Source organism: Labrus bergylta, chromosome 19 (genome assembly GCF_963930695.1).
Source record: "Labrus bergylta chromosome 19, fLabBer1.1, whole genome shotgun sequence".
In the NCBI taxonomy this organism is placed as follows: domain Eukaryota; kingdom Metazoa; phylum Chordata; class Actinopteri; order Labriformes; family Labridae; genus Labrus; species Labrus bergylta.
In genome coordinates, this window is record NC_089213.1 from 10,108,490 (window position 1) to 10,136,284 (window position 27,795).

Below are 27,795 nucleotides of genomic sequence, written 5' to 3' on the forward strand. Positions count from 1 at the left end.
GTCCAACCGACCGTTTGACCGGATCACGTGTGTTCCCGCCTCGGTCCTACCTGTCGATCGCGATCTACCTGTCGATCGCGATCGACTGTTTGGGCACCCCTGGTTTAGAGCAACTGCAACGACCAAATTTCCCTCTGGAATTAAGTATTTCTGATTCTGATAACCAGGTATGGGTATTTTTTAAAATACAATAAGCGTTCTTATCTGTTAAAGATACAATATGTAGAACTTTTACGAGAATATCTTAATTAATACAAATTGGCTAAACCTACATTATTGAATCTTTGGTCGTTAAATACTTCCCTTACCTCAAACATTTCCAACAGTTACCGAGGCCAGATGAATTGGTCATTTTATAGTTGTAACGGGATGTGTCGCTGTGGCTGCCACAGACTCTGCATGTTTATCGTTGCCGTGGAAACAACGGATGTTAAGTCGAAGACTGCTACATTAAGAAGCGGGAGCTGCTACTGAAAGCTGCCGTACTGTTGCTGTGTGTGCTGCTGTGATAAAAACGTCATGTAAATTATACTCCGACACATTAGCTTGACGGTAAACATATCCTCTTCCTCAGGTCGATTTCACCCATTCGTCTTAGCTAAGGTCAATTTGGAATTAGTTTTCATCAGGGGTGGGGGGGGGGGAGTAGCAGAGAGAATCACTAACATGATTCCCTCAGCCTTGATGTCATCTTTTGTCATTGTTTTGATTGAGAGCAACACGGCAGCAAGATTTACAGTACATACTGTGCGTTTAAAGCTCATCATTTACCATAATACTAAACATAATATTCAGTCTTATGGATGCTCTTGTTATTTTCCCTTTATCTATTTCCTTGCCAGCAGAAGGTTGCTTTACGACCTTAATGTTTCCAATCCCCTTTCTGCATCCACGCCCCATGTGGCTCCCAGGAGATATGAACCTGCCTCTGGGGGGTTTACATCTCATCTCATCACAACATCAACCCCCAAGCCCTTACTAGTTGCTTCCACAATCGTCGTTGCAGAGCCAGCTCAGTAAGTGCTCACAGCAGCATTTTCTCATTTTGAGCCATGCCCCCTCTCCATTCGCCATTCCTTTTACCTTTGCCAGATCGTTGCACACAGACACGCCTCATTGCATGAGCTTTTCAAACAAAGCTTGTTTCCATGGTGACCACCTTTCCCCTTCTCCTGCTACTTTTATGGCAGCAGAGCACATAATGCATCTGCAGTCCGTTATCCCATCCTCAGCAGTCCAAGTCATGTAGAAATATAACCATTGACTTTACTACACTTTGCATTTCAAAACAGCCTTTTCCTTTGTCCCCAGAAATAGGAACAAACAATATCATCTCTTGAAAAAAAATAAAAAATAGTATCTGCTGGAGATAGGACTTAGTCACAGGGTTATCAACAAAGATGAGAGCCAACTGCTGAGATGTACATCTGCTGCTGCTCGACCTCTTCCTGGGAGTCAGGTTCATTTTTTTTTTCACAGCATCTGCAGGAGTTTTTTCTTTCTTTTTCCCCCTCCTCAAAGTTTCTTGAAATAATATGTTCTAGCCCTGCAGGCTGTCTTGGGATGCGTTAGTTATGGTGCTCGAACATCAAGACCTTTCTCTAATCTCATGTCCTTCTATACTCTACTGTATTGGCAGACTGTGCCCCATCCTGCATCAGTCCTCTTTGACACAATCACGTTTTTAATATTGTTGGTATTCTGGATGTTGCCGAATAACGACCAATTCTATTTATTCATAGGGAAAGAAATGGCAGATTTATCTGTCCCTTAGCCATTTCCTTCTCCAGTCGCCTGTAACTTTATCGACCTTACAGTAATGTTAAGCCCTGTGCTGTCATTGGATTATCCGATTCACTTACACGGGTATTATTTCCCAGCTTTAACATCCCAGCATCAAATCTATCTTGGGACTTTTGTTGCATGTCATTCCCTTCTATCTTTCACATTCCCTACCTCTCTTCACTGAGCTAATAATGGCAACATGCCCCCAAAAAGAGACTCAGGATTTCAGCAGCAGAGATAAAAATAGCTCACTCGGCTAGCAAAGATTCTGCAAAGCTTCATTTTGAACGGCATCCAGCACATTATAGGATTTTCTGAATATAAGCATTCTTCATTACCTATATGTAAACAGTAATTGGCAGTAAAGATCCTTTTTTTATCCCGGTTACTCAAATAGAGCGAGAAGCGGTTGGATGAAGCGCCTCTGCCTCTGCAGCCACTGCATACAAAGGGTTACACAGAGTCAGCCGCAGTCTAAAAATAGTCTGTTGCTCTCGCCTGCCTCTGCACGGGCCTCTATGGATCTACGCCCTTAAGCTCTTGCACGTGAGGTAAAAATAACCCTCTCTGTGAAAACATTCACACACACACACATTACCTTCTCTGTGCTCAGCTTCTCCCCTGTGACATAACACAATCACTAGCCATGAAAAAAAAGATGCAAAAAGGCTCTGATAAAACGTTTCTTTGGAAAGATTTGCTATTCTGTTTTGCTGTTTAGAGCATTGTACATATTGCTCACAGCATGCACACAGTTACACACAAGCGAGAACATGCACATGTTGAAGATAAACAAGATAAATATACCTTAAATACTTAAACACTCAACTGCAGCATAGCTGCGATTGCAGAACACCCCCAAGACTTGTTGGAGCAAGCATGTGCACAGCACTGAGGTGTCAGAATTGTTATTTTGTGTACACGTAGGAGTTTATGGACCTCGTGTTTGAAATGATTCATGGCTTTGCAGTTGTCAGATAAAAGCCATCCCTTACGCTTTAATGTGATTTTCATGTACTTTGGGTCTGAGGCAACACAGCATTTAATTAGGAAGAGGTCATTCCTCTGTGACCGGTTCGTCCTAAGCTGGTGTTATTACTGCCGTTAATAAAGGCTTCACTGCCACAGCTATCTGCAGGATGGTGATAATTAGCAGCTATCTGCAGGATGGTGTCAAAAGTCCCAGCCGGTGAACAGGATGATATTTACTGGTATGAGTATTTTGTGACAAAATATTAGAACATCTGTACTTTGAAAAAACATTACTGCCCATGGAAAATTACACCTGTCTATTGGTTTTATTGTTGCTATCTTTGAGTCCATGCTGTTTTTATGCAATAACTTCCATGACTGCTTAATCACACTAACCTGTTCCAATACAATTGCAAGTGCAAAATCTACAAAAAATGTTGAACCAGATCCTTTCTTTTTTGATCAGCTTTATCTAATCTTGTAAAGGTCATTGGTTAAAATCCATCAAATCATAAACATTACAGTTGACATTGCTGTCTCCAAGTGTTGTTTGTTTTGCTGTCCCAATCATTAATCATTGCCATAGTCCCAGTGACTCCACCAAATGGTTTCTGAAGAGTCGAGATGAAGCCCCATGATGGTGGTTGACATATTGGAAAGTGTCTCAGCCTACATTCTGTCCATCTAGAAACAGGCAAAGCGGTAGAGTAGAGGCGGGATTTAAGTCTTCTGGCAGACAGCAACAGCATGTCATTAAACTCAGCCATGCCCCTAATTATGCAAATGTCAAAATAAGTCTTAGGCTTAAAAAAATCAAAACGGATAAATTTAAAAAAAAACTTGATCCCCATACAATGTGTACCAATAAAGAAACGAGCTTTCGAAACCAAAATAGATTTTAAACTAGGCTGTAAACATACTTACTTCTGCTTTAAAAATTGGCTTTTTAATATGGGACCTAATTGGGATTCATTGGTTTTGAAATCACCCTCAAGTGTACAATCAAGGCACTGCAATTTATTTGTTCATTGGCATCATATTTCAACACTTGCTTGAAGTTGCCACTTGCTTCAAAGACAAGCATGTAATGTAAACTGTACTTTCTACTCTGTCCTTATGAGACAATGAGTCACACTTTGTGGGTAATTTAAATAATGCACTAAATGTTTTTAAAATCAACAGATTTCACTAGAAGAAAAAAAAAGATCAAATAAACCCTAAAGCATTTTTTGGTTATACTTTAGAAAATGACCACCATAAAAAAATTCAGAAAGTAACATTTTCTCTTATTCCACTAGTTTCTCTGAAAAGCCACCGTAGTGCTGATATGCTAGCAATGTCCCCAACATAGGAGGTAAATGCAGAATGAAAGGACTAACATTTTGATTGACTGGGCATTGTAAGCAGTGTAGACATCCACAGTTGAAATTACTTTATATTTTCACAAGTTACAGTATAGATTTGTTTCTGATGAATACACGAGACAGGAGTCGTCTTTTGGGAAGAACTTGTGTGTGAAGATAATAAAAGTGTTTTTAAAATTAACGAGCCACTTAACTGGCAGCTACAAGAAAGAATTCCCAGCCCCTACTTTGTGTTATTAATCTGTGAAAGCAAATATATATGCACTATATTCTTGGAAACGTAACAATGCCAAGATTGTACCTTATGAGTAAATGTTTATGTAATCTCTGAAACTGTTCACTGACAACACAATATGTTCATACTGGTCTAATTTAAATCCAGAAGACAACTGGACCCGGAAGATTTTTTTTGCAAAAGGCTTCTGTTCTGAGAATTGAAGAAGTTGGCAGAATCGAATTGGGTGACTTTGAACCTTTACCGACATGTTCATACTGGTTCTGTCAGGAAGAAAATCAATTATGTTCATTTATTTTGTATTTATTACACTGGTAGTCCTTGTTGGAACAACGCAACTAAGAACACATAGTCAAGGTTAGTTAATGGTAAATGGACTTGAGCTTGTATATCACTTTTTTAGTCTTCTGACTACTCAAAGAACTTTTGCACTGCAGGTCACACCTACCCATTCACACACTGATGGTAGAGGCTGCTCTGTAAAGTGACCATCAGGAGTATCCAACCCATTTATACACATTCATACTGTACACGACTGACAAAGCAGCGGGATCAACTTGGGGGTTAAGTGTCTTGCCCAATGACACATCGGACATTTGGTTGAAGGAGCTGGAGATCAGACCTACGACCTTCCGGTTGAGAGACGACAGACTCTACCAACTGAGCCACAGCTGTTAGTGAAAGTTTTTTTTATTTTTTAGATTTGAGGCATGAGACAGAATGTTTAAATTGAGTCATACCCTTTATCATGTCACAGTACTTTTTTATACTCGGTCATTTCAGCTAGAGCAGCAGGTTAACACAGAGTTTGAACTTTAAACTTAACAGTTTTTTTCATAAAACTTTCTCAACACATTATTCACCGGGCAATAGAACAGAGGTAGGATCTGTTCAAATATCCACAGCAGAGCCATGAAAATAGTGCAGAATAACACCGTGCCTGATGCTTTGTGCTTTCAACTTGCTCAGGGCAAGCACACCTCTGCTTTGTTGCTACTCTCACAACATAGAGTCAAGCTTATTGTGAATCATCAAAATACCAAAATGGATCCCGGCTGCAAAACAAAATAAAGAATGTCTACACCTGGCTAAACGCCTACATGCTCAGAAAAAGTCCACCGACAAATACTGGCAAGAAAAGAAACCTCTCTTTTTTTGTTCTTTATGCATCGACGCAAATAGAATTACTTCTTTTTTTTTTTTTCTTTTTTTTTTACTGCAGATCTAGTTTTCATCCATGAAAGTCTTATAGGGATTTCTGAGCGCTGACTGATTCCAAGCTTATCCCTTTGAGCAGATGGAAATTTGGAAATTTGTGTGAGAACCGTTCATCTATCCATCCAGTCTCACATCTACCCGTGTGGCCTTTCTCAGCCCCTGAAATGAATGTCATGCAGGCTGTTATCAGTGAGGGGCTTGAGGGGAGGCCGGGAGGAGCAACGTATTTGGAATCAGGGCTAGAGATGTTCCACGGTGGCTCAAGCTCAGCAAACAGTTTGTTATTAAAAGCCTTGTAATAGACCAGATTAGTCTAAAGATGTGACCTAATCCTTGAAAGAGTCCACAATAAAATCAATAGAAAAGATGATGGGGGCAGGGGCGGTGGAGGAGGGGTCTGGTCTGTTAAAGCTCTCCTGCCTTAATGAAAGAGGTCTTTTAGGGTTTCTACACTAACCATAACTGTTCTATGGACTCGATTTACTTCACATTGCATTTTCTTTATTGACAAGGCTTTACTGGTGCGATAGGTCGAGCTATCTTTCTAAAAAAAAAAAAAAGCCTGTGCTGTTTTAAAATTGTATTCATTGAAGTTCCTCTATTGTTAAAGCTATCAAACTTTCTTTATGTTCATGAATTGTATAGTTACTGTAAAGTCGAGACACTGTCACTATAATGCTGTCATGAGATTTGTGGAACGGAACTTTCTTTTGAATACTCGCAGGAATGTATCAGTATAAAGACGTCACAGTGCAATTGAGGCTACTATATGCACTTTCTGCCTTCAATTCCAGATACTTAAAATGAGTAGGGATATGTTGTATGACACCTATTTTCTTTTGCCTAGCTTCAGTAAATGGCATCATAGTATTCATTAGCGTGTTTGACATTGCACACTGCGAACCCAAAGTTTCCCCACACAACTGATATAAAGAAGCAGGCAGGTCTTCTTGCTCCTTTGTCTCACCTTGCTACATCATTCTTCTTCTACTTATGTTTCGTTGGATCTGTTTTTTCTTGATCGTTTGCTCTTTAATGGCAATTAGCAATCAGTTATGCCACCTGGATTGGGGAGTGCCATGGGTGAATGCCTTTTTTTCCACTCAGACGTATTTGTTGTGTCAATCAACCAATCTTTATTTGTATAGCATCAATTCATAACAAGTGTTATTTCAAGACACTTTACTACAGGTAAAACACCTTACTCTTTGTTATTTAATATTACAAAAGACCATACTCATTGTTATGTTACAAAAAGCAGGTAAAAGACCTTACTTATTGCTATATTACAAAGACCTAGCTTAATCCATCATGAGCGTAGCACTTTAGCAACATTTAGCAAAAGTTACAGTGGCAAGAAAAAAACGTCCTTTCAACAGGCAGAAATCTTGGGCAAATCCAGGCTTATGACAAAACAGCCATCTACCGAAACTGCGCCGGGTTTGAAAATGGGAGATGGAATAAGATGCAGGAAGAGGGATAGGGAACAAGGGGGGGAGGGGCGGTGATTCAGGCAGACCGTCCACCAACGATCCAGAGGAACCTAAGAGAGCTCAGGAGCTCCCAGGAAAAGATGTGGCTAATGAGATTTACAGATAGCGTCATTACTGCAACCACCTAACCATGACATCTGAACAGAATACAAACAACCTAAACACCCGTAATCACTCACAGTGAACTGTTATACTCTAGCCAATAGTTTTGTGTAGCATGTACCATGCAGTGAACACATTAGACATTCCATTGGAAAGATAACCTCTGTCACAGTTGGCCACTTCTTATCAATGTTCACTGATATATGATTTTTAAGCCTCTCATTAATAAGTACACTACTTCCTGTTCAGACTAAATCGAAAGTCTGTTTAAAGTCTGAAAATCCACAAGGAGTAAGCACACAAAAGGCTTTCATTACACCGATTACATTTTTGTATGTAAGGGTTATTTTTTAATTCTACATGCACTCAAATGTATGTTAATTTTACATGGATTCTAAGAAATAATATTATTGTAGTTGCTGTAGTAATTGCAATATGTGCTTTCATTCTTTGAAAACAGACCATAGTCTATGGACCAACAGTCCATATTGGTTCCCATTTGCCTTGTCAGTGTTAATGTGGCCATCTGGTTCTTAGTGATTACCTGTCTAAAGGAGACCAGACTCCGGCTTTAGGAGGCAATGTCTTCCCGTTTAGGGTCCATTTACATTGTTACGACCTGGTATTTTTAGACTTAGTGTGTAATGTGTGCTTTTGAAGATGACTGAATGAAAAGCAGCGACCATCTGAAGACCGGACTTCAGTCAGTGACATATGCCTACTGCCACTAAGCTTCAAAGGCAGATGATTTTGAGTGTGTCGCAGGAGGAGCAGGAGCTTTCCTTGTGTCTTCGTTTTGAAGTCTTAATTTGTTATTTAATTTGTGTTCTGCTTTGTTGTAATACCTGTGAAATGATAATTGCATTGCCTTTTCTTTTCCACCTTGCTTTGATGTAAGTGTGTCTCTGGACTCATCAAGACATTATTTTCTTGCAGTGTAATTTCATTAATTATTTCAAGTCAATGTGGCAGATATATGAGGCAACAGATCACCTGTTAAGATAGTCAGGAGCTCGCTAATGGGAAATTCAGAGTAAAATAACGACCAAACATGGATTTAAATTTGACTTTCTTCCCCAGTCAACTATAATTTTAAGATCATTTCTGATCTGCTAGATCCAAATTGTTCTCAGATAACCCCTCTTCATATTTTAATACTTGGTTTAATTGCTCAGTGTTGATAGCAAATCAGGAAACATAGCAAAGCAGAACCCAGTTTCATCAGTCTGCCTGTTTTCCTCTCAGTGCATCAGAAAATAACTCCAAAGGGCGCTGACATGGCTTCTGAACTTGAATCCAGAGATCAACATACTGATCAATACATGGATCCACTGTGTTTATTTAAAAAGAATGAAAATGTCACGGCATATGAGACCTTTGAAAATGTGTTTTTTGTTTGTTTGTTTTTTTTCTTTACAGAGAAACTGTCAGCGAGATGTCTGTCATGGTGTAATATATCAATGTTTTAAAACAGGGACTGACAGAATGAGTGAGACTATACCTCTAATCCTCTAACTGCTTTCTCTGGAGTTTAGGTCTAGGTTATCTGCAGTCCTCTCCCCGTCACAAAGTCGAAGTAGTTGTATTTATATTTATTTTAGGCAGAAAGTTCAAATGTTGTTTATAATAGAAGCAAATTCGTCAACATGTGCAGAGAAAAAGAAAATACATATCAATTCAGTTTTTTATTTGTGTTGTACCAGATCATAACAGAAGTTATATCGTGCCTTTTTCAATATCATTTAGGATTAGTCTGTACTTTTTTAAATATAACTCCATATTGAGCCCCCCATCATCTTGAGCAAGCCCAGCTTCTCTCTGTATTGTCAGAAATTGCCTGTAAAGCCAATTGCAGAACAAGTGGAGGTTTCTAACATGAAACCAAAATAATTACTTTACCATCCAAAGAGAGGTCCTCAGGATCTTTTTTTATAGCACAAATTCAGATTTTTTAGTTTTTAATATTTGCCACCTGTATAAAGTCGGTATAAAGTCGGTTTAATGTTTGCCAAGTCTTTTCAACATGGTAAATGCACATGGACTTGAATAGCACTTCAATGCGACTCAAATCTGCTTTTACACTACATGTAACATTCACCATTCACACCCTTTCACACACCACTGGCTATGCCAATCGGGAGAAATCCGGGGTTCAGTGACTTGCCCAAGGACACTTACACATGTGGCTGCAGGAGCTGGGGATTGAACCCTTTCTGATTGAGAGACAACTGTCATGGAGCCACATCCGCCCCAACATATGCTTTTCCAAACTGAGAAAATTTGGACCAACTCTTTAAAGGACAAAGGAAGTGTATTTAAGATATACTTTATTAATTCACAAAGGACAATTATAACGTTTTTATGAGACATGTAAAACACACATAGGTCAGAGATGACATATAGACATGCAGTTATGGAGAAATGTTAAAGTGGCTCCCAACTCAAGTTCCTACTGAGCTACTGCAGCCCCAAATGAACAACATATCTCGTTACTGTAGTTAAGATAAACTCTTCTAGTTCAATTGAGTAAATATTATCAACATGTGCATAAAAGTGCTCTCACTGAGACAGAACTACTGTGGCCAAACTATATAAATAAGGAATGATTTGTAAAGGCATGACAAAAAGACCCTGGGTTGACCTCAGTTACACACTATTACTCATCATTACAACAGTAAAACGTTGCTTCTCTGCTTTATCTTGCTTCTGTTCGGTGTCCTTGCTTCACTGTGCGCAGCAACTTTGCTTATTTTTGAGTTATCACCTAAAACACATTAGTCTCTCACATGGTACTGTTTCCACTCTATAAAAAGAATTGGCAGAAGAAGTTGGCATAATGCTGCGATAGCACACTCATGAGGCTAAGAAGTCAGAATGGTATCTAAGTCTACCAGAAAAGCACCTATACTTTTCACCTATCTGTTACCTTTATAAACAGTTTATGGCTAATTGCAAACATTCTCCAAAACACCATTCTTGGTTAATTGTGATGTTCATGGTCCCATTTAGATGGAAATTTATGACATGGCTGCGTGTTCTTGAAAAGTCACCACAACAGCATCTTCATCAGGACATAGTCATCGGTATCAATCTAAATGTGATCATTTTGGGTTTGATTGGACCAAGATGGGGAGAGCAAAAATATGCCGACCAATGTGTGTATATCTCATCGTCTTTTTTACTTCTTATATAAAATCTAGAGTGGCTACAAACAAGATCGAACCTGAATGCAAAAATACTGTAGCTTCATATCTGGTAATAATATGTCAGTTATGTTTTTAATCATGCAGCTAGCTTACCAGCAGACAAAAAAAAATGAATGCTGCTTTTGTATATCCTGTTTTTTTTCCGCCTTTGGAGGCAGGGCAGTTGTTGGGTTGTTTATTGCATCACACACTGATTCATGCATGGGTCTTTGACAGCTGTTCGCCGCGTGCTGTATTCCTCGTCTCCTATTTCCCCTCAGGACATCTTCATCCACTGTCTTTGTACTGAACTCCCCAGTTTCAGCTCTGAAGCAGATTTTCTAAGTAGGATAAAGAATGTATCCAGGTTGGTATTTTTTCACTTGGTGCCTGAATGCAGTATGGTTAATTAGAGGTCGGCCCCGGGTTCATTTTAATTGCAGTATGTGTGCTTTCATTTTGGTTTGTTGAACCAAAACTTTGAATCCTGGATGTGATACTTGACATAACCTCAGATAAAGCAGACCTTGGCTGGTGTTAATAAATTATAGACCCACAGTGTAGAGTGTGAGGCTTGGACCTCTGGGTGTTTGTCCAGAGTAAGTAAATTATGTACTTCATGACAAACCACAATATGGAGGCCACATTTGTTGCCATCAGGCAAAGATTTTCCCTGAAAATATTCTGTAGTTTAAGATGAGCATATAGGTCTTGGAGACAGTGTCACAGCCCCCATCCTCTGGAACAACCTCCCTTCAGACATCCACAATGCCCCATCTTTGGACACATTCAAAAAGCTCCTCAAACACCATCTGTTCTCCACAGCCATACAAACTCCCATTGCTCTGCCTCCCCATCAGACTCACATCCTTTGTTACTTGTCTACATCTTATTTTTGTTCTTTGTTTGGTCCCTCAACTATGTAAAGCATCCGTGGGTCCCTTGAAAGGCTATATTATGTGTACTTTGAGTGTTAATGTACAAACATGTCTATGCCCGAATAAGGAGGTGTTAAATATCTTGTTCACTTATAGGGTTGACACTTTTAAACTGAGATGTGAATAAAGTTAAAATCAACCAATATCCATACCTATCCAAGCAAGAACTTGTTCAAAGTGCATTCTCCATCTCTTGATGTAGGATGGCCATCCAGGTGGACAAGTTTGACTTTGAGAGTTTGCCACAGCCGGACCAGGAGACTGCACGCTTCACAAACCCCAAACAGCTGGAGGAGGAGCGCCAACATGCCCAGGGCTGCCAGATCAATAGCAAGCTGGGCATCTGTTGGAGCATCATATCCTTTCAAATACTACATATATGGTAGAGTTATGCTGGAGGGATCTGCCTGGGCTAATCATTATGAGCTCAACAGTTAATTGAGAAGGTAAGTATTTATGTTGGCATGACCAATTAGCTAAAATCATGTCCAATCAATTCATTTGGTCAAACTGATTAAGTCAGTATTGCATCTACTGAATGTTTTTGGTTGACATTACTAGGATCTATAATCCTGAACATCTGGATCCAACATCTGGACACCCTTTGGCCATTGGGGAGCTTGTTCGCTTGCACTAACAGATGGGAACGCGAATGGCAGAGTACTTGCGGTTATGGCACTGTGAAGTGATGTCTTAGTGTGAGTGTTTGTGTGGGTGTTTAATTGTGCCATTTACTCTGAGCATTATCATACAACATATTCCCATAGGTCCCAGTTTGTGGGTAAGCGTTGAGGTCCATCCAAGGTAAATCTTTGACATCATCATTGTCAGCATGCTGCCCTCAGGCGGATGAGTCTTATCATCTATTCCCTTATGGACGTTGTCTTCAGCACTCAGCAGAATGCTTGTTAGGAATCAAAAAATGTATAGCTGTAGGTTTTTTTCATAGATGCTGTCTATGCTAGTATGTGTGTTCACTGGAGCTGTTAAAGGAGACACGATTGTGTGTCCAGGATAATGTTTGTTAAAACCACAGCTGCTATGAAACTTAATGTACTTTTTTTTTTATGTGTATCGTAACAACTAGAATTGAAGTGGAACTGATATACAAGACTCTTTTTGGGGTCTCTAAAACTGTCTTCCTGTGTGACATTTTCAAAAGTGTTCAACTAAGTCCACAACCTGAAGTTTCTGTTCATCCTTGTAGCTCTTACTAGTGCCCTCTGTTTTCACCATGTCGAGTTTGCAATCTTGCTAGCTGAGACCTGTTACCACCGTTTTCTTGCATGCATGGTGATGTTAAGAAATTGGTGTAAGTGTTTGTGATGTCTGTGGCTGCACTTGCAGTCATGAAGGCATATGTCGGTGACTTTCTCAGCACTTCATTCTGGTCTATTTGTCTAATGTTATAGCCAACTTTCTATTGTTTGCCTATACACAATTTACCTTCCAAATATTTTAAAAAGGTTATCAACAAAATGGTCCGATACACTAAATTGTAAAAATAAGCCTTCCTAATAGTCGCACATTTATGCTGGTGTTTCCAGTTTATTCACATGGATATATGCATGCAAGACTTAATAAACTACTGGCAGAATGGGAAGTCTTTTTAGATTTGTTGATAAGGCTACTTAACTTTAAGCATATGCAACTTAATTTTCCATTTCAGAAAACAAAAATGCTTATTTCTACAAAATAATATTTAAGTATTTCATTAGGCTATTGTAATGTTCTCTTAACATATTAACACAATCAAGGCACACTACTTTACTAACTTTAAAGCGCGGACTATTTGATTGGCAAGAAAAGCCAAAACTAGACAGTTTCCTGCTGTCAAAAATCACTGTAAAACTCACCAGTTTAATAACATGTTGGTTTTGAAAAGAACTACTAAGGTGTTATGCATACAATGCCATGTATCAACACATTTCTTGTCATTTGATGGTTAAGGGATTCAAGAACTGCCTGTCAGATTTCTTGGTGAGCAGTTAATAATGAATCCAATCTCAGAGCTCCTAAAGTTTCCATTATATTTCTCCTCTTACGAAGGCGTAAACACTCCCATCATTATGTGTATTGTTTTATCTGCAAGCAACTTGGCAGCATGTAGGCAGGGAAGAAGGAAGAAAAAGACAATGCATGAAAATGTATTCCGGTACAGTAGCATGTCGCATAGTGCCTGTTTCATCATTTATCAACTTCAGAATACATGTGTAGGGATGAATGTGTGAGTTTACACAAGCTTTTTTTTTTTTTTTTCTTTTTTTCTTTTTTTCTTTTTTTAACATGAACAGCTAATGGACATGCTCCTGCACATCCTGTGCCACTGTGACTTTTCTGGGTACAGGGAAAAAAAGGATGCATTTAGAAAATATCCAGGCCTACACATAAAGCTGAGGTTATTTGAAAGCGAGTGGCCACATTCTCTAATAGCCAAAAATGAAAAGAGTGACATTTCAGTCTTCATCTTTTATTAAAATTCTATAATTTTATTCACATCACGAAGCCCATTCTTCAAACACAAGTAGTTTGGATGAAATATCCATACACAACTCATGATGAGTCACATATTTGGAGCGGAAGTAGCTCAGTCCGCGGGGACTTGGGTTGGGAAACGGAGGGTAACCGGTTCATGTCCCGACGCAGACCATAATATGGAAGTTGGTCTGGTATCTGGAGAGGCACTTTGCGAGTACCGCAGAGGTGCCCTTGAGCAAGGCACCGAAACCCCTCCCTGTGTAGCAGCCCCGCTCTGACATCTCTCCACTAATGCATGTCCACAGGTTCTGTTTGTGTGTGTGTGTGTGAGAGAAGAGCATGTCTCTAAATAACAGAATGTAAAAAGCCACATCAAAAAATATTCATTCAGCATCAACAGGCTAGTTAACATTTCAGTCTGTGAGCATAAAGAGATGGCAACTTAGCAGCAGCTTAAGTAACGCTGAAGTGAATGAGTTTTCAAAAAAAAAAAAAAAAAAGAAAGTAAAGCATTCTGGTGCTATACAGTGAGTAAGTAGACAGGAAGTAAAGCTGTATTCATTTCATAATCAGTTACAAAGTGCCTTGTTCACAGTGACAAATATAAACATGATTGAAAGCAAAATAAATAAGTAGTGACCAAAATGAAAAAAAAACACAGACAGGGATCAAAAGTTACAGAAAGCATTGTGTATACAGATTTGATCCTCCTGTAGCAATGTAAAGCTTCAGCAGCTCTGATGGATTTTAAAAGATGATTCCAGGAGGTAGGGGCTGAAGAGCAAAGGTGCAAACACCTTTTGTTTCGCAATTTGAGCATTGTATGGATAGAAGGTGGAGAATTTATGATGGGAAGAGGAATATAGAACGAGGAGGTCAGAAATATAACTGGGATTGAGGTCATGCAGTGCCTTATCGTTTTTTCTGACTTTGACTTTCTGAAGCCAATTTAGGGATGCAAGAACAGGGAAGATATGGGACCAATTGCTGGTTCTGGTTAATAGTCTTGCAGCAGCATTTTGAACTCACTGTAAAAGATTTAGAGACGTATGTCTGAGGCATATGTAGTAGGAAATATGATTAACTAGACAGGAAACCTTACAGGTAAAACTTACTGTATCTGTTCCAGCTTACAAAATATCTTAAAAAATGTAAGACGTGCAGCGTCGGTTTGTACCAAAATGTCAACAGTTTATCTTTGTCTATGTGGTATTTATGATTCTCAAACATAAACGCCAACTAGGAGGTGGCTATATGTTAACATTAGTGGTAGCTAACGGGACATCAAATATGTATTTTAGCTCATAATATGGCCTGTTGTGTATCCAGATTTTCAGTATCCATCGTGTGTGTACTTTCTCATCAATCAGGAAGCTTTGAAAACAGTTCAGATTTGCACAATAACAAGACTTAAACCTGGAACATAACAGTAAGCGTCCATCACAACATTTGGGCTTCACACCCTCAGCGGTGCAAAAAAGTAACCACATCCTCTTCCAGGGGGGGGGCGTTGTCAAACACAGCTCATTTGCATTTAAAGCTACAGACGCAGAAACGGTCTGTTCTGAGCAGGGCTGAAATAGAGGGACATTAGGAAATACAAGATCCGAGTGGTCCTTTAGCAAGAAACTTCACAGATATGTTTTGGGGAGCTCTGAGAAATTATTTAAACTGGTTGAAAAGGAGGATAATACATTGTGACACATTGTTACATTGCATCCTTTGCCGTTAGTGTATGAATGTTTGAGTGAATGGGTGAATGTGACATGTGGTTTAAGAGCTACACATGAACAATCCATTCCGCATTATAGCATTCGCTTGCATGCGTTTATAAAGAGATTGCAGTTTTCAAATGAAGGTGAAAAAGTTGTCAGAGTATAAGGGTCTCTTGTCGGAAGAGAGAAAGACAATTTATTCCTAAAGAAGAAACTTAATTTAAGTTCAGTCTGGAAACAAAGTCTTCAGACTGTGACTTGAATTAAAGGTTGTGATTCAGTGTAATACTTTTTTTCATTTCTACTCCTTGAGCTGTACAGATGTTGAATATATTGAAGAAATATATATATTTTTTAGGTATATAGTTGGGGTTTTTTGTGCCTTTTATTTTTTAGATAGGACAGTGGATAGAGTTAGACATTGAGGAGAGCGAGAGAGAGAGAGAGAGTGGAAAATGCCATGCAGCAAAGGAGCCACAGGTCTGATTCAACCTGGGCCTACCAATTGGAGGACTACAGCCTCCGTACATGGGGCACGGGCACTAACCACAAGGCTACCGGCGCCATGTTGAGAAGATTTGAAGTGGTCTTTGCCAAGTTCAACCCTTTCATAACACTTATGTCAAAATAATAATATAGACTGATAATGTTTGAATGTTATTGTAACTCTTTCTAAAGCTTCCTAATTTCTAGCACAGAATATCCACATTACTTGTGCAGGACATTTTCAGTGGCAACTTGTTTCTCAGGTAAAGATTGATTTCAGTGGACACCAGTGCATTGTAAGACCTATTTTCAAATTATAGCGACCAAATTCCAGGCATCATGCTAAGCTGTCATTTTAATGTATTTGTGTCTTTGTTTAGTTAAACCTTAGGTCCTGTAGTCTCATTGACTGCCTGCTGCTTTTTATGTTTTCCTTGTTATGTGACACACAGGTTGCTTATATAGTGCACAAGCCGGAACAGAATATGAAGCAATAATTTCTGAACAATAACCAAGAAATGTTTCATATCAAAGCAGGCGATTGCAGCGATTGGGGGCAGCTGTGTCTCAAATGAATGTATGCGCTCAGCTCTGCAACACTCAAAGGCGCAATCACAGATACATTTATCCAATCCAACATTTTATTTAGTAATAATGTGCATCAGATTTACACTATTCTGGTCACATAATACTTTTACGTACCAATTTTTTATGTGTCCATTCCACACCCCGGTAAATCAAGGCTGCTGTGATTTAGCTGCTCCCTCTGCGACCCATACCTGAACAAGCGCCAGGAAAATTGATGTATTGATCGATAGAAGGAGTCTTTTAATCATGTGACATTTTGACCCTTGGTTACTGTATAGCTGTACTTACACCCAACTCATAACACAGTTGTAATGTTTGTTCCAGTGTTTATAAAGTGAGACTATTTATTAGCTAGTTTGTCATCAAACCTGTAAGAAAGTGGGTATATCAGGGGTTTTTATGCAAGGCCGTCCTGTCCGTGTAAACATGATGTAAACACGGCCCCGACAACAGTAACAGCTGGAAGGACTCACGCTTCTCACTCATTGTAGACGGTCATGACACAGAGAGACATTTGCATAGAACATACTTGATTTCTGCTGTATTTATGTGTAAAATGTTGCATATTGTGCATTTAAAGGTGAAATGACATAGTACATTAAAAGTTAAAGTGGGGCTCTTCTATGTGCAGTGTGGTTCAACGTTGTAATAAACATGCCCACATCATGTAACGTGTTGTTTTAAAGCAGACATGTACGAGAGAGGATTGCATCTGAAAGTCAGACGCTCAGGCTATCGATGCATTTAGATGAAGTCCTGTTGTAGCTTCTAGATGCTTCTGTGACCAAACAGCTCAAATGTAGCCTTAAAATAGAAACTCTACTCGTCCATGCTACAGAACAAAGCCACAACACTGCCATTGTTTTCCGCAGTTCATACAAATGCGATGCAGGTGCATGTTGGGACACGTCATTCTTTATGAGTCAGACTGTGAGTTTGGAGACCGGCCAGCAGGCACAGTAGAAGCACTTCTCGGCACAGTGTGTTTTGTGTGCCTCTCTCTCTCTCTCTCTCTCTCTCTCTCTCTCTCTCTCTCTCTCTCTCTCTCTCTCTCTCTCTCTGCATGAGCACTGTACTCCCGCTCAAAGGTTAATAGACACAGGTTTAGTGCTCTAGGCCCTGCTTGTCTCACTCATTATTCCAAATGTCAGCTGTGTAAATGATCAGCGGTGTGATTATCATCACATATTATCTGGGTAATTGCTCTCTGACAACCACATTTGTTTTGATGCTGCATTCAAACATCGGTAGCATGACTGCGATCAGTTGAACGCTGGCTTCACTTTTGCCACCTTAACGTCTAAAGAATAATAATACATTTTATTTCAAGGTGCCTTTCGAAACACTCGAGACCTCCTTGCCAAGCAGAGATAAAAATGAACAACAAAGTAACAATACATTTTTTTTAAAATGGCATTAAAAACCCAGTATGTATGAAATCATTGTGAAGAAGTGTCATGAGACAGGGTGGATAATGGTCAGACTGAATATGCCAATTTAAAATTGTGTGTTTTGAGATGAGATTTAATAATGGAGAGAGAGTTGATATTACGGATATGTGGTGGGAGGGAGTTCCAGAGGTGGAGGGCAGAGTGGCTGAAGGCTCTGGACCTCATGGTGGACCAGGTGGGCAGGTGCAGTGAGTTGAATGGAAGAAGACGACCCTGAGAGTGTTGCAGGGTGTGTTGATATGCAGGAGTTCAGAGAGGTACAGAGGAGCGAGGCTATGGATGGCCTTAAAGGTGAGGGGCAGAATCTTAAAGTCAATATGATATTTAACTAAGAGCTTATGTTTTTTTTTAATACACAAAATGTTTCTTTTTTCATTACCAGATCTTTTGTTTAACCGTCTGTGCGTTTGTCCTCTTTGTTCTTTTAATCGCAATGTACAATGTGATGCATGTTGATCATACTCCTTAAGTTTTTGATACGTTTTACTTAAGATTGTTTGAATTGGATTAATCCTTGAAATGCACCGAGACTCTCCATACAGTTTTTCTTAACTGAACCCACCCTTCTCTTCAACGCCGTGGAGAGGCCAGTGTGGAGGGAGTCCTCAACCAGCTGGTCCTGGAGCACCTGCAGCTCGCTCCTTTGCAGTGGGGTGAGTCCCTAGTGTGTGTGTGTGTGTGTGTAATTATCACGATTTGTGAACTACATGAAACAGTTTCAAAGTGCTGTTATTATGAAATGCTTCTTTGATACATGCTGGGATCATGACATCATGTTCTTGTGAGTTTTTATGTAAGTTAAACGAGAGAGAAAATGAATTAATGATGATCTAAAGTTTGGGCCATCCTTCTTACTGCCATTATAATTTGGTGCCATTCACAGTTATCTATGTGGTTCCTTTACCTGTCAGTTAAAGGGGCCCAAGTCATGTTTTTTTATTTGCATTCATAATGGACTACAATCTATTTTGGTGAAGTGGAGACAGCAGCTTGGGGAATGTGCGATCAGCTGGGACACACATAATTTGTAGGAGCGCTCTTTGGTCGCACCATCTGTGATCATCCTCTGAAATCACTTTTGATTTTCTGCGGATGTTTGTTTTCTGAGATACCGGGTTTCTCTTTTGGGCCCTGCCAGCATTTTGATTAGTCAGCTGGGGCTGTCCTGCATTTGCAAAGAGAAAGCAATCTGCAAAATGACACGGCAGCAGATTGAGCAGGGAATTGCAAGAATCTATTGAGACAGAAATAAGAGGGGATCAAGGCAAATAACTCACTGGATTCACTGTTCTTCAGATATTTTGGCATCTGACATGCAACTGCTCCTGCGAAAGTAAAGCTGTTGAGAAGACGTCGAGATACACAATCTTTGGGCTGATATTCCGCACTGCTTGTGTACTCTCAGTGCAATGGCAGTGGTTGTTTCAGCGTGTCTTCATTTCTGCAAAAGCATTTCTTGCAAGCCCTGCTGATTATGAGCGAGATAATTTGCCTCAGCCCATTAGGATGCCTTTATCAGGCTCGCGAAGACTATCACAGGCTCCATTACGAGTATAGTTCAAGCATTCCCCCGCCTCTGAAATCGTTAGTCCAATTGGATGCTTTTAATACCATTGTGTGTCGGTAGCCTCACACTCACACAGATGCTGGAGATGGAAATTACTTGCTTGTTTAGGTTTTGAGTGTACGTTCTTTGTCATTTCTTAGGCCAGCGCATGGTGGTCTGTTTTGATTTTTTTCATTATTTGTTAAGGTTTCTTTCTTTTCTTAGTCTTTCTCTGCCATTGATGTTTTTTGTCCAGCACCCAGTACTCAACTGGCAAATGTACCACTCACTAACGTTGCTGGAAAAGGCTCTTTAGGTCTTTTTTTAATTCCATTTTTTTTTTTTACAGTGATTAGCTTTGTTACTAACTCAACGACATACTGACAGGCAGGAAAGAATAAAAACATGAATACTCTTCTTCTTGATAGACTGGTTTGCTTCTGTTGGTCACACAATGGATCCCACTGTTTGGTAGCCAGTTAGAATCTCCTCATACTTTGTGTAAGAGCACGACTACATTCACAAAAGCTGAAAGGAGTCATCCCTCTTTGCCTGAGCTCAAACAATCGTGCAGCCTGAGAAACTTGATGCCTTTTTCGTGATTGTCTTCTGCAGAGCTCTATAAATATTTGATCACAAAGGTTCCTGTAAATGGAGAACACAGACAGTGCCAGGATCTGTTCTATGGTTTTGTGTTTGTTTACAAGCTCATTATAATTATTGAATCGGGGAGCAAACGGAGGTCATTAGTAAACGATTCTACCTCTGGGCAGAAACTCCACCCCACAGTCACATTAGCAGGGCTGCAATAATGTACAATCATATAGGATGAAATTCACTACATAATTACAAATGAATAATGCAAGTACATTTGTAATTAGTGAAACATCCTTTTTGTTTCTGCTGAATTTCAATTTTGGTCTTCAGAGGAGGGCTGTAATGCATTGAGGGGGCTAGAATTTAAAGCGGATTACGATTATGTTAATGTTGTAAGCTTGTTCGAAAAACAAAAAATACATCAACAACAAAAGAACCACTGGACATATATTTCACCCTGAACACAAACACAGATCAGAGGACTGCTTCTTCTCTTCTCTGTCCTTTTTTTTTCTTCTTTTTTTTCTTTTACACTGTCTGGAGGAGCATATCTCTTCTAGTGATTTCACCATGAATATGTGGACAGCTTGAAGATAACTTTCTGCCTGTGTTTGTTTGATTTCACAGACGCTACAATTCTTCAAAAAGAAGAAAAGAGAAAGAAAAAAAAAGAAATTAAAATGAATATCCCCAGCTGTGGCTGCTATATGTTTCACCGTGTCCTTAACAGCATGCTAGCGTTACATGTCACGTCGCATGGCGCATGATCGCATGCTGGCTGTCCACACTACATCCGTTAAATATATGATTCTTTGCTCTGTGGATTTATATATGACTTCTAGAGGTTTGGAATTGAAGGTGGACAAACTGAAGTGTGCTGCTTTGTAATTAGGAGCTGTTGACTCAAATCACAACACAGAGGCTCGTCAATAACACTCGGTGAGCTGAAAAAAAAGTTTGTTTCCGGTGCTGTTGACACAAGTCAAAGCACAACTTTTCGATGTGGATACTATTAATGCACCGTTATCTCCCATTTGTACAACAAGCTAAAGCGCTCTGTTTAGTGAAGAAAAAAAAACAGTGTCAGTCCCTTGTAGATCGACCTCTTTCCTCTTTCCTCTTGCCTCTTTCCTCTTTCCTCTTTCCTCTTTCCTCGTTCCTCGTCCGTCTACACGAGCGACAGAGAAGAAAATAGAAACGGGGCGACGGGGTAAAAACTGTGTTGCTTGCGTGCAGTTCGCACACTCCAATAGAAAACACAAAATAGAATCAGGCTGATTTTGTCACTGACGCTCGCTCGCTTTTGCGTGCTGTTATTCTGTTTACAGTGAGATCAGGAAAAACCTTGAGCGATTGTGACTAAGTCTTGTGAAAGTTTGAAATGCGAGTACATATATTATTCAATATATCTGATTACTGCACCTTTCATTGTCACCTAATTTTTACTCCGCCAGTGGAAGTCTATGCAGTAGAATTGTTTTTATTCATTTAAAAGGCTATTACAGTATCTGAACTTTATATTAGCAGGGTGGTTCTGGAAGTACATTCACTTAGAGGTACAGTAGAGTTGAAAATTTTCATCAAGCGAGAGTCCTGAAAAAGGAAGCCTAAACTCTACGACTTTCCTCTTGTTTTGAATGTGGTCTGATTAGAATCTGTGTTTCCAAATAAACTTTATCTTTTTTTATTGCTTTTTAAACCCACTGCCATGACAGGTGGTATCATAGGTTTATCTGCAGCCTGGCATCATGTAAATACCTCCATTGATTACAGCTCCTCAGTTGTCAATTTGATTAAAGCCAAAGGGTTGCATCTTGTGATTGCAGTCCATGTGTCTACTTAATGGAGTGTTGCTAAATAAACAGTCCGCTGGCCAATGACACAGAGCTCTCAGGAGTTGACACCATCATTGCAGGTTATGATGCTGTGCTAAAGGAGAGGTCTGAGTCTGCCAGGAAGTGCCCTGACATTTGTAAAATGAGATTAAACATGATAACATTCTTAAATGAGCACCTCGGGGGGGAATTGAGTTCAAATGGAAATGTTACATTTTACTGTAAGTACAGTTGACTGTGAGTAGAAAAGACAAATAAGGATTTTGGAACATCAAGAATTAAGTACACACCAGCAGTAGAATTAATTAAAACAAGTTTAGAACATCTTGAAATCTATTAATTTAGTAAAAGTCAGGGATATTTTGTAAAATGTTCAGCCTCACTGACAAATTGGAGAATGAATTAGAATTAAGGGGGGTTTAGTGAGAGCCAATAACAAGCAGTTGTGCTGAACTGTATTAAGTTAAAGCGGTATTTAAGCAACTGTGGACAGGCTTGGATTTCCAGCATTGTCTGCCTGTTGAGTGCTGTAACCAAGCAGTGAGATGGAAAACAGCCAGCCTGAATGCGGACTTTGCACCCATCCCCCCCCCCCCCCCCCCCCTTCCCCCCTCACCATCAGCCTGCCACCAGGAGCCCATCTCAATGGAATACAAATTCACCCATGAATGGAAAGACAAATGTTTAGCCTTAGAGAGAGATGGAAAGAGAAGGGTGGGGGCCTTGCTGTAAAAGGCAGAGAGATAATTTAATAAGACAGCGCTTCTGAACTGGCACACCGTCACAATTTTTTTTTTTTTTTTTTTTTAAACCCCCTCGTGGTGAACGCACACACCAATGAACATTTGGAGCAGTCACAGGCACTGGCTTTACTGCGCAGGGGACGTCTCATGGAATAATATGCCTTTAAGCTTTTGTCAGGTGCCCGATTGCCCTGAGTGCTGCAGGTTTGACAAATGGTGCTGCCAAACAGCTCCGACCCGCCAAACGCTGAAGTCCTGTTTTGGTGATGATGATTAGAGCTGCTTCCCTGGGAGAGATGGAGGATGGGGATGAATACATGCATGGCACATATGAAGGAGAGGCGTTTTGGCTGCACCTAAACTGGTGATACGCCACATCTATGAGCATACATCAGCTCTGCTTGCTTCTGCAGTTATCTGCACAGCAGTGATAGGACCTGTGGGAGAAAGAAGTAAGCCTTCCTTGATCCCAACTTACTGTAAGGTGACATCAGCTCAGTTTGAGGAGCATACTCGTCTATCCTTTGGTGTTAATTTTGTCTTAAGAAGCGACTTATTTCACTTAGGAAAGTGAAGTCAACTAAATTGTGTCTTATGGCAAGAGATGCTAAGTTAGTTTCTTAGTGTGTCTACAATATGAAATGCAACAATTGCGTCAGAAGTCAGTGGCCTGTGGGCTGAATGATTGTAGCCCAAATCATCAGAAAATCAAGGGGGCATGCCATGACACCAGTCACTCAGTTACAGGAAGTGAAAGGAAGAGGATGCTATATATTTTGGGCTTTTAAAAAAAGACTTGCCTTGTTTTTCTTGGTGCAAATATGTTAGTTTTCTAACCTAGATTCCACCAAAAATGTAAAACAATCTGTTGTAGGTTATTTGAAGAAAACATTTCTCATCTGTATTAAATAAGAAACGGCGGGCTTAGCCCTAATAGCCCGTTTGTACCCGCTGAAACTGGTTAGGAGGTGGCAGAAGTTTTATATTAGCTGGTTTTGGAACTACAAAACATGAAATTCTGACCACAGAACAAAGAAACATATTTGGCATCTTTACCTAAAACAATTTTCGCCAGACCAAGACCAGAGCCACATTTCTGAGGATATTGAACGCTGCTCGGTGGTGGAGTGGTTAGTGCCGTTGCTTCACAGCGAGGAGGTTCCTGGTTCCCCATTGGACCAGAGCCTCTCTGTGTAGAGCTTGCATGCGTGGGTTCTTTTTCTGTGTACTCCCACAGTCCAAAGACCTGCTCGCTAGGTTAATTGATGATTGATGACTAAATGGCCAGTACAGTGGGTGTGAATGTGAGTTTGGCTGGTTGCTTGTCTCTATATATGTCAGCCCTGTGATTGACTGCATGGTGAACAGTCCAGGGTGTAGACCGTCTCTTGCCCAATGACCAATGGATCCCCCATGAAAAAAAGGGGTAAAAGGGGTATAGATAATGGATGGATGAAGAATGATCTGCATCGTCAAATCACATATCCTTTGATATCCGTGTACTAAATATACAGTTATCACATAGTTTACAAGTTGGTCATAAAAGGGTTTCCAATCCTCCAAAACATACTGAAGGTTTGATCCAAATCAGAAACAAAACTTGCTTACTGCATGGACGGTTATTATTTGATATTTTCTAGAAATAACTCATGATCTACTCTTAAAAAAAGATTTCAAACTTGATTTGGAACCTCCTCCTCATGGGATATGTGTTTTTGAATGATTTGTGTAGGCCTTGGTTCAGTGCTCCCCTGATAGTGGGAAAGTTATCTATAAAACATCAGACTTAATAGCTTGTATATTTCCATTGCCCGAAGTACACAAACACACACATAATCCCAACCTCAGCACCCAACTCTTGGAAGGGCATATTTGCTTAAATTTGTGGCAGGTGTTGCCCATTTAACTGACTGATGGGCTCTAGGAGGAGCACTGGGTTGGCAGAGGCTGATTTATCTGCTTATTTTTCAGCTCTGTCGCCCAGGCTCTGCCGGTCAGCCATCCTAAAGGTCTCCTATTGAAGGCGGTAGGAAGCTGGAGCGAGTCGGGAGGACCACACACACCCCTTTTGTGAAGCTCACTCTCTATTTGGGGCCACTGTGTGTGATTAATTGAGACTGCACTGACTCAGATGGCTAAGATGGGTGTGTGGACGGAGACGAAAATACTCAAAAGTGGGATAATGATGAGGTAGCGGAGGGAGTCTTAGAAACATTCTTTTTCTCAGGTTTTCTTCTGAGATGAGCTGAAAGGAATTGTCCATTGTTTGCCAACCAGCTAATTTACCCATTTTGACATTTTGTGAGTCATGATTTCTTGACATTGCACCATGCAGAATTATCAAAACACAGGACTTTTTAGCAGACTTATGTAAATGCACTTTTACCAAATGAGGATAGCGGCTCACTCTATGATTGCACATCTCGTCTTGCTTACCCTCTCTGGCCCCGTGTGCACATACAGTTAGCACATTTTAAAAGGCTGGGAGCGACCGTTTATGGGACATTTATCATGGCTACAGAACAATCTGGACTGGTGGTGCGTCAGTTTGGGAGAGCTGCGGAAATAAATCAAAACTCCTCCGGCCTGCCACTGATAGCTCTCTCTCCTATTCATTTAGACAAGTGAGGATGAAAAACAGGAAAGGAGAAGAGAAACTTGAGGAAAGAGGGTTTAATGCAGTTATGGAAAATCCACATTAAATTATGGAAATTCATTTAGGAAGATAATTTTTCTTTTTTTTCACGCCTATCTATAATTGATATGCAAAGACAGCATTTGACCAGGCAGCAATCCCCAGTGTTGAAAATTGAAGAAAATGTGAAAGTGAAAAAAACTGCAGTTCCTTGTTTGCCCAGTAGAGGCTGGCTGCAAAGGCCAGACTATTTTTTTTGATACAGTACATAATGTACAAAGGGGATTTGTTTTAGAACATATCAATTTAGATGTTATTAAGCCTAATAGTTATTCACTTCTGCATAATTAAGGTTGTTACTTAGTTGACTGACAGGGGGACTGATTTTAGCAGTATGTCAGGAGCCATAAGACCCACCTCAGCTCTACCTCTTTGCCTGTTTCTTGAATGATGGTACAGTAAAACCAATCAACCAATGGGTGACATCACTACATCTACGGCTATCTTCTATACAGTCTATGCATTTGACTTATTATGAAGTACTTCTGTGTGCTGACTCTACATGTATTTTATTCTGCCACTTCTAATCATCTTGATCTGTGTGCTGTTTTCTTCCTGGTGTTTTTTTACTGTTACTTAAGCATCCATCCAGTTACCTTGTTCACTTAAGCACCGACAATGTTTTGTCCATTTTCTTAATGTATTTTTCAGGTTCAGCCTCTTTCTCTGCTGCCCAGCTTTCTATCAAATAAAAACCCCTCCTTCATTGATTTCTTTAGAGGAAACAAGAGTATCCCCAACGGCTGCCTTTTCATCCCCGAAAGACAGATTACCTGACATTTCTAAATGCAAGCAAGGCTCTCCTCTACTTTCATTGCAAGACTGTCTTGAGCATTTGCCACACTAACTCCAGTGCTACTCAAAGAGGGAATATTGTGACAGCTGTTTCAGCTGCTCAAGTACAGAGAAGTGAGCACTGCCGTGTGATTACATGTGGAGCTGCACCATCAATCCCCACAGAGGGAAACACAAACAGATCAGAGGAGGATGAGTTCTTGATGTTTTGTAGCTAGGGCAGGGATCTAGCAGAACCGTGGAAGCCTTTTTATGACTTTATTTTGGTCATAAATCCCAGTTGCATCGAGTATGACGATGAAGTTAGATTTGGAAACGTCTAGATTAGATTACTACTCAAGAGTATATGATACAATACAACAGTCCTCATTCTCTCTGATTGCTTTATTATGTAGTCATTGTTTACCCTGTGCCTGGTTAAACTTCGTCCCCAAGTTTGTTTTCCCCATTTTAATTCAACTTCATCTTCATACACTTTTAACAACATTGACATCTCATAATTTTTTTTAATAATTCAGTTAATTTGTTCAATTTGGCTTTGGAAGTGTAATGGAAATGCTGATTGTGGTAACATTTGTCCAAAATCTTTTTTGCCCACGCAAAGACGTAATTTTATTTTTCATACAAAAAATATTTACAGTAAATGGTGCTTCATGGGCTGTGTGATTTAAACAAGATGGTTCGGTGACATCGTAAAAAAGAGCTTTTTTAAACACCCTCCACAGACGGAAAAAGGTACTCAGACTGTACAACTCTGATTACCTATCCAGAACGACCCCAGGGGGGGTGCTGACAAAGTTATTTGACACTTCAGAGGACTAGGGTTTTACAGAAATGTTGGTGGCTGATAGTGTAAAGCAAGATTATTATTCTAATTTTTTTAAGTTATCTTTTGGGCCTTTTTGCCTTTATTATATAAGACAACTGAAGAGAGACGGGAGATGTTTGGAGGAGAGAGTGGGAGATGACATGCAGCAAAAGGCCAATGAGGGATTCAAACTCACGGCCTCTGCAAGAGGAATATAGCTACTGTACATGGGATGCACAACATTACCGCTAGGCTATGCGGCACTCCGGACTCCAGGTAGTTTCAAACTGGTTATACTCCTGGTGATACGCTCTCTAACTCATACAATCATTTTAGCAGCTGGAAACATGAGTCGCCTGTGAATGTGCGATTAATCTGGTGACAGAAACACATTTCCAGGCTAAATTTGGTCTATACATTACGTTTAATAAATGTCTTCATATAGTCGGTGACAAGCTTTCCAGTTTTGAAAGTCAACATTGGCCATTGACATATTTGAAAACTCTTTCAAACCGAAACATGCTTGGTAAGCCTTTCCATTTGCCCTTTTTATTTCGTAAATTTAGATTTTCATTGGCCCTGTCATCATTTATCTGCATGAATGCGTAACTATTACTTGGTATTATAAGGTACATGTTGTTCCATTACATGCCTACAACTGTCAACAATGTAATGGAACATGATGTCTAGTATTGGTCAAGATGGTCCTAGAGCTCAAGAAATCAAAGCAAATCACCAGAGCTGGAAAGGTTTACATTTTTGGGGG

General features: G+C 39.9%; 1 protein-coding gene across 2 annotated transcripts in view; it reads left to right on the forward strand.

The window, feature by feature from the left end:
- The window catches only part of trappc9 (trafficking protein particle complex subunit 9), a 211,615-nt gene that overhangs the window by 129,420 nt on the left and 54,400 nt on the right, over positions 1-27,795 (forward strand). For both annotated transcript variants that reach the window (XM_065948209.1, XM_065948210.1), the window contains 2 exons: positions 11,495-11,647; positions 18,572-18,663. In XM_065948209.1, the coding sequence (XP_065804281.1) occupies positions 11,495-11,647; positions 18,572-18,663 (245 nt within the window). The remainder of the gene's footprint in view (positions 1-11,494; positions 11,648-18,571; positions 18,664-27,795) is intronic.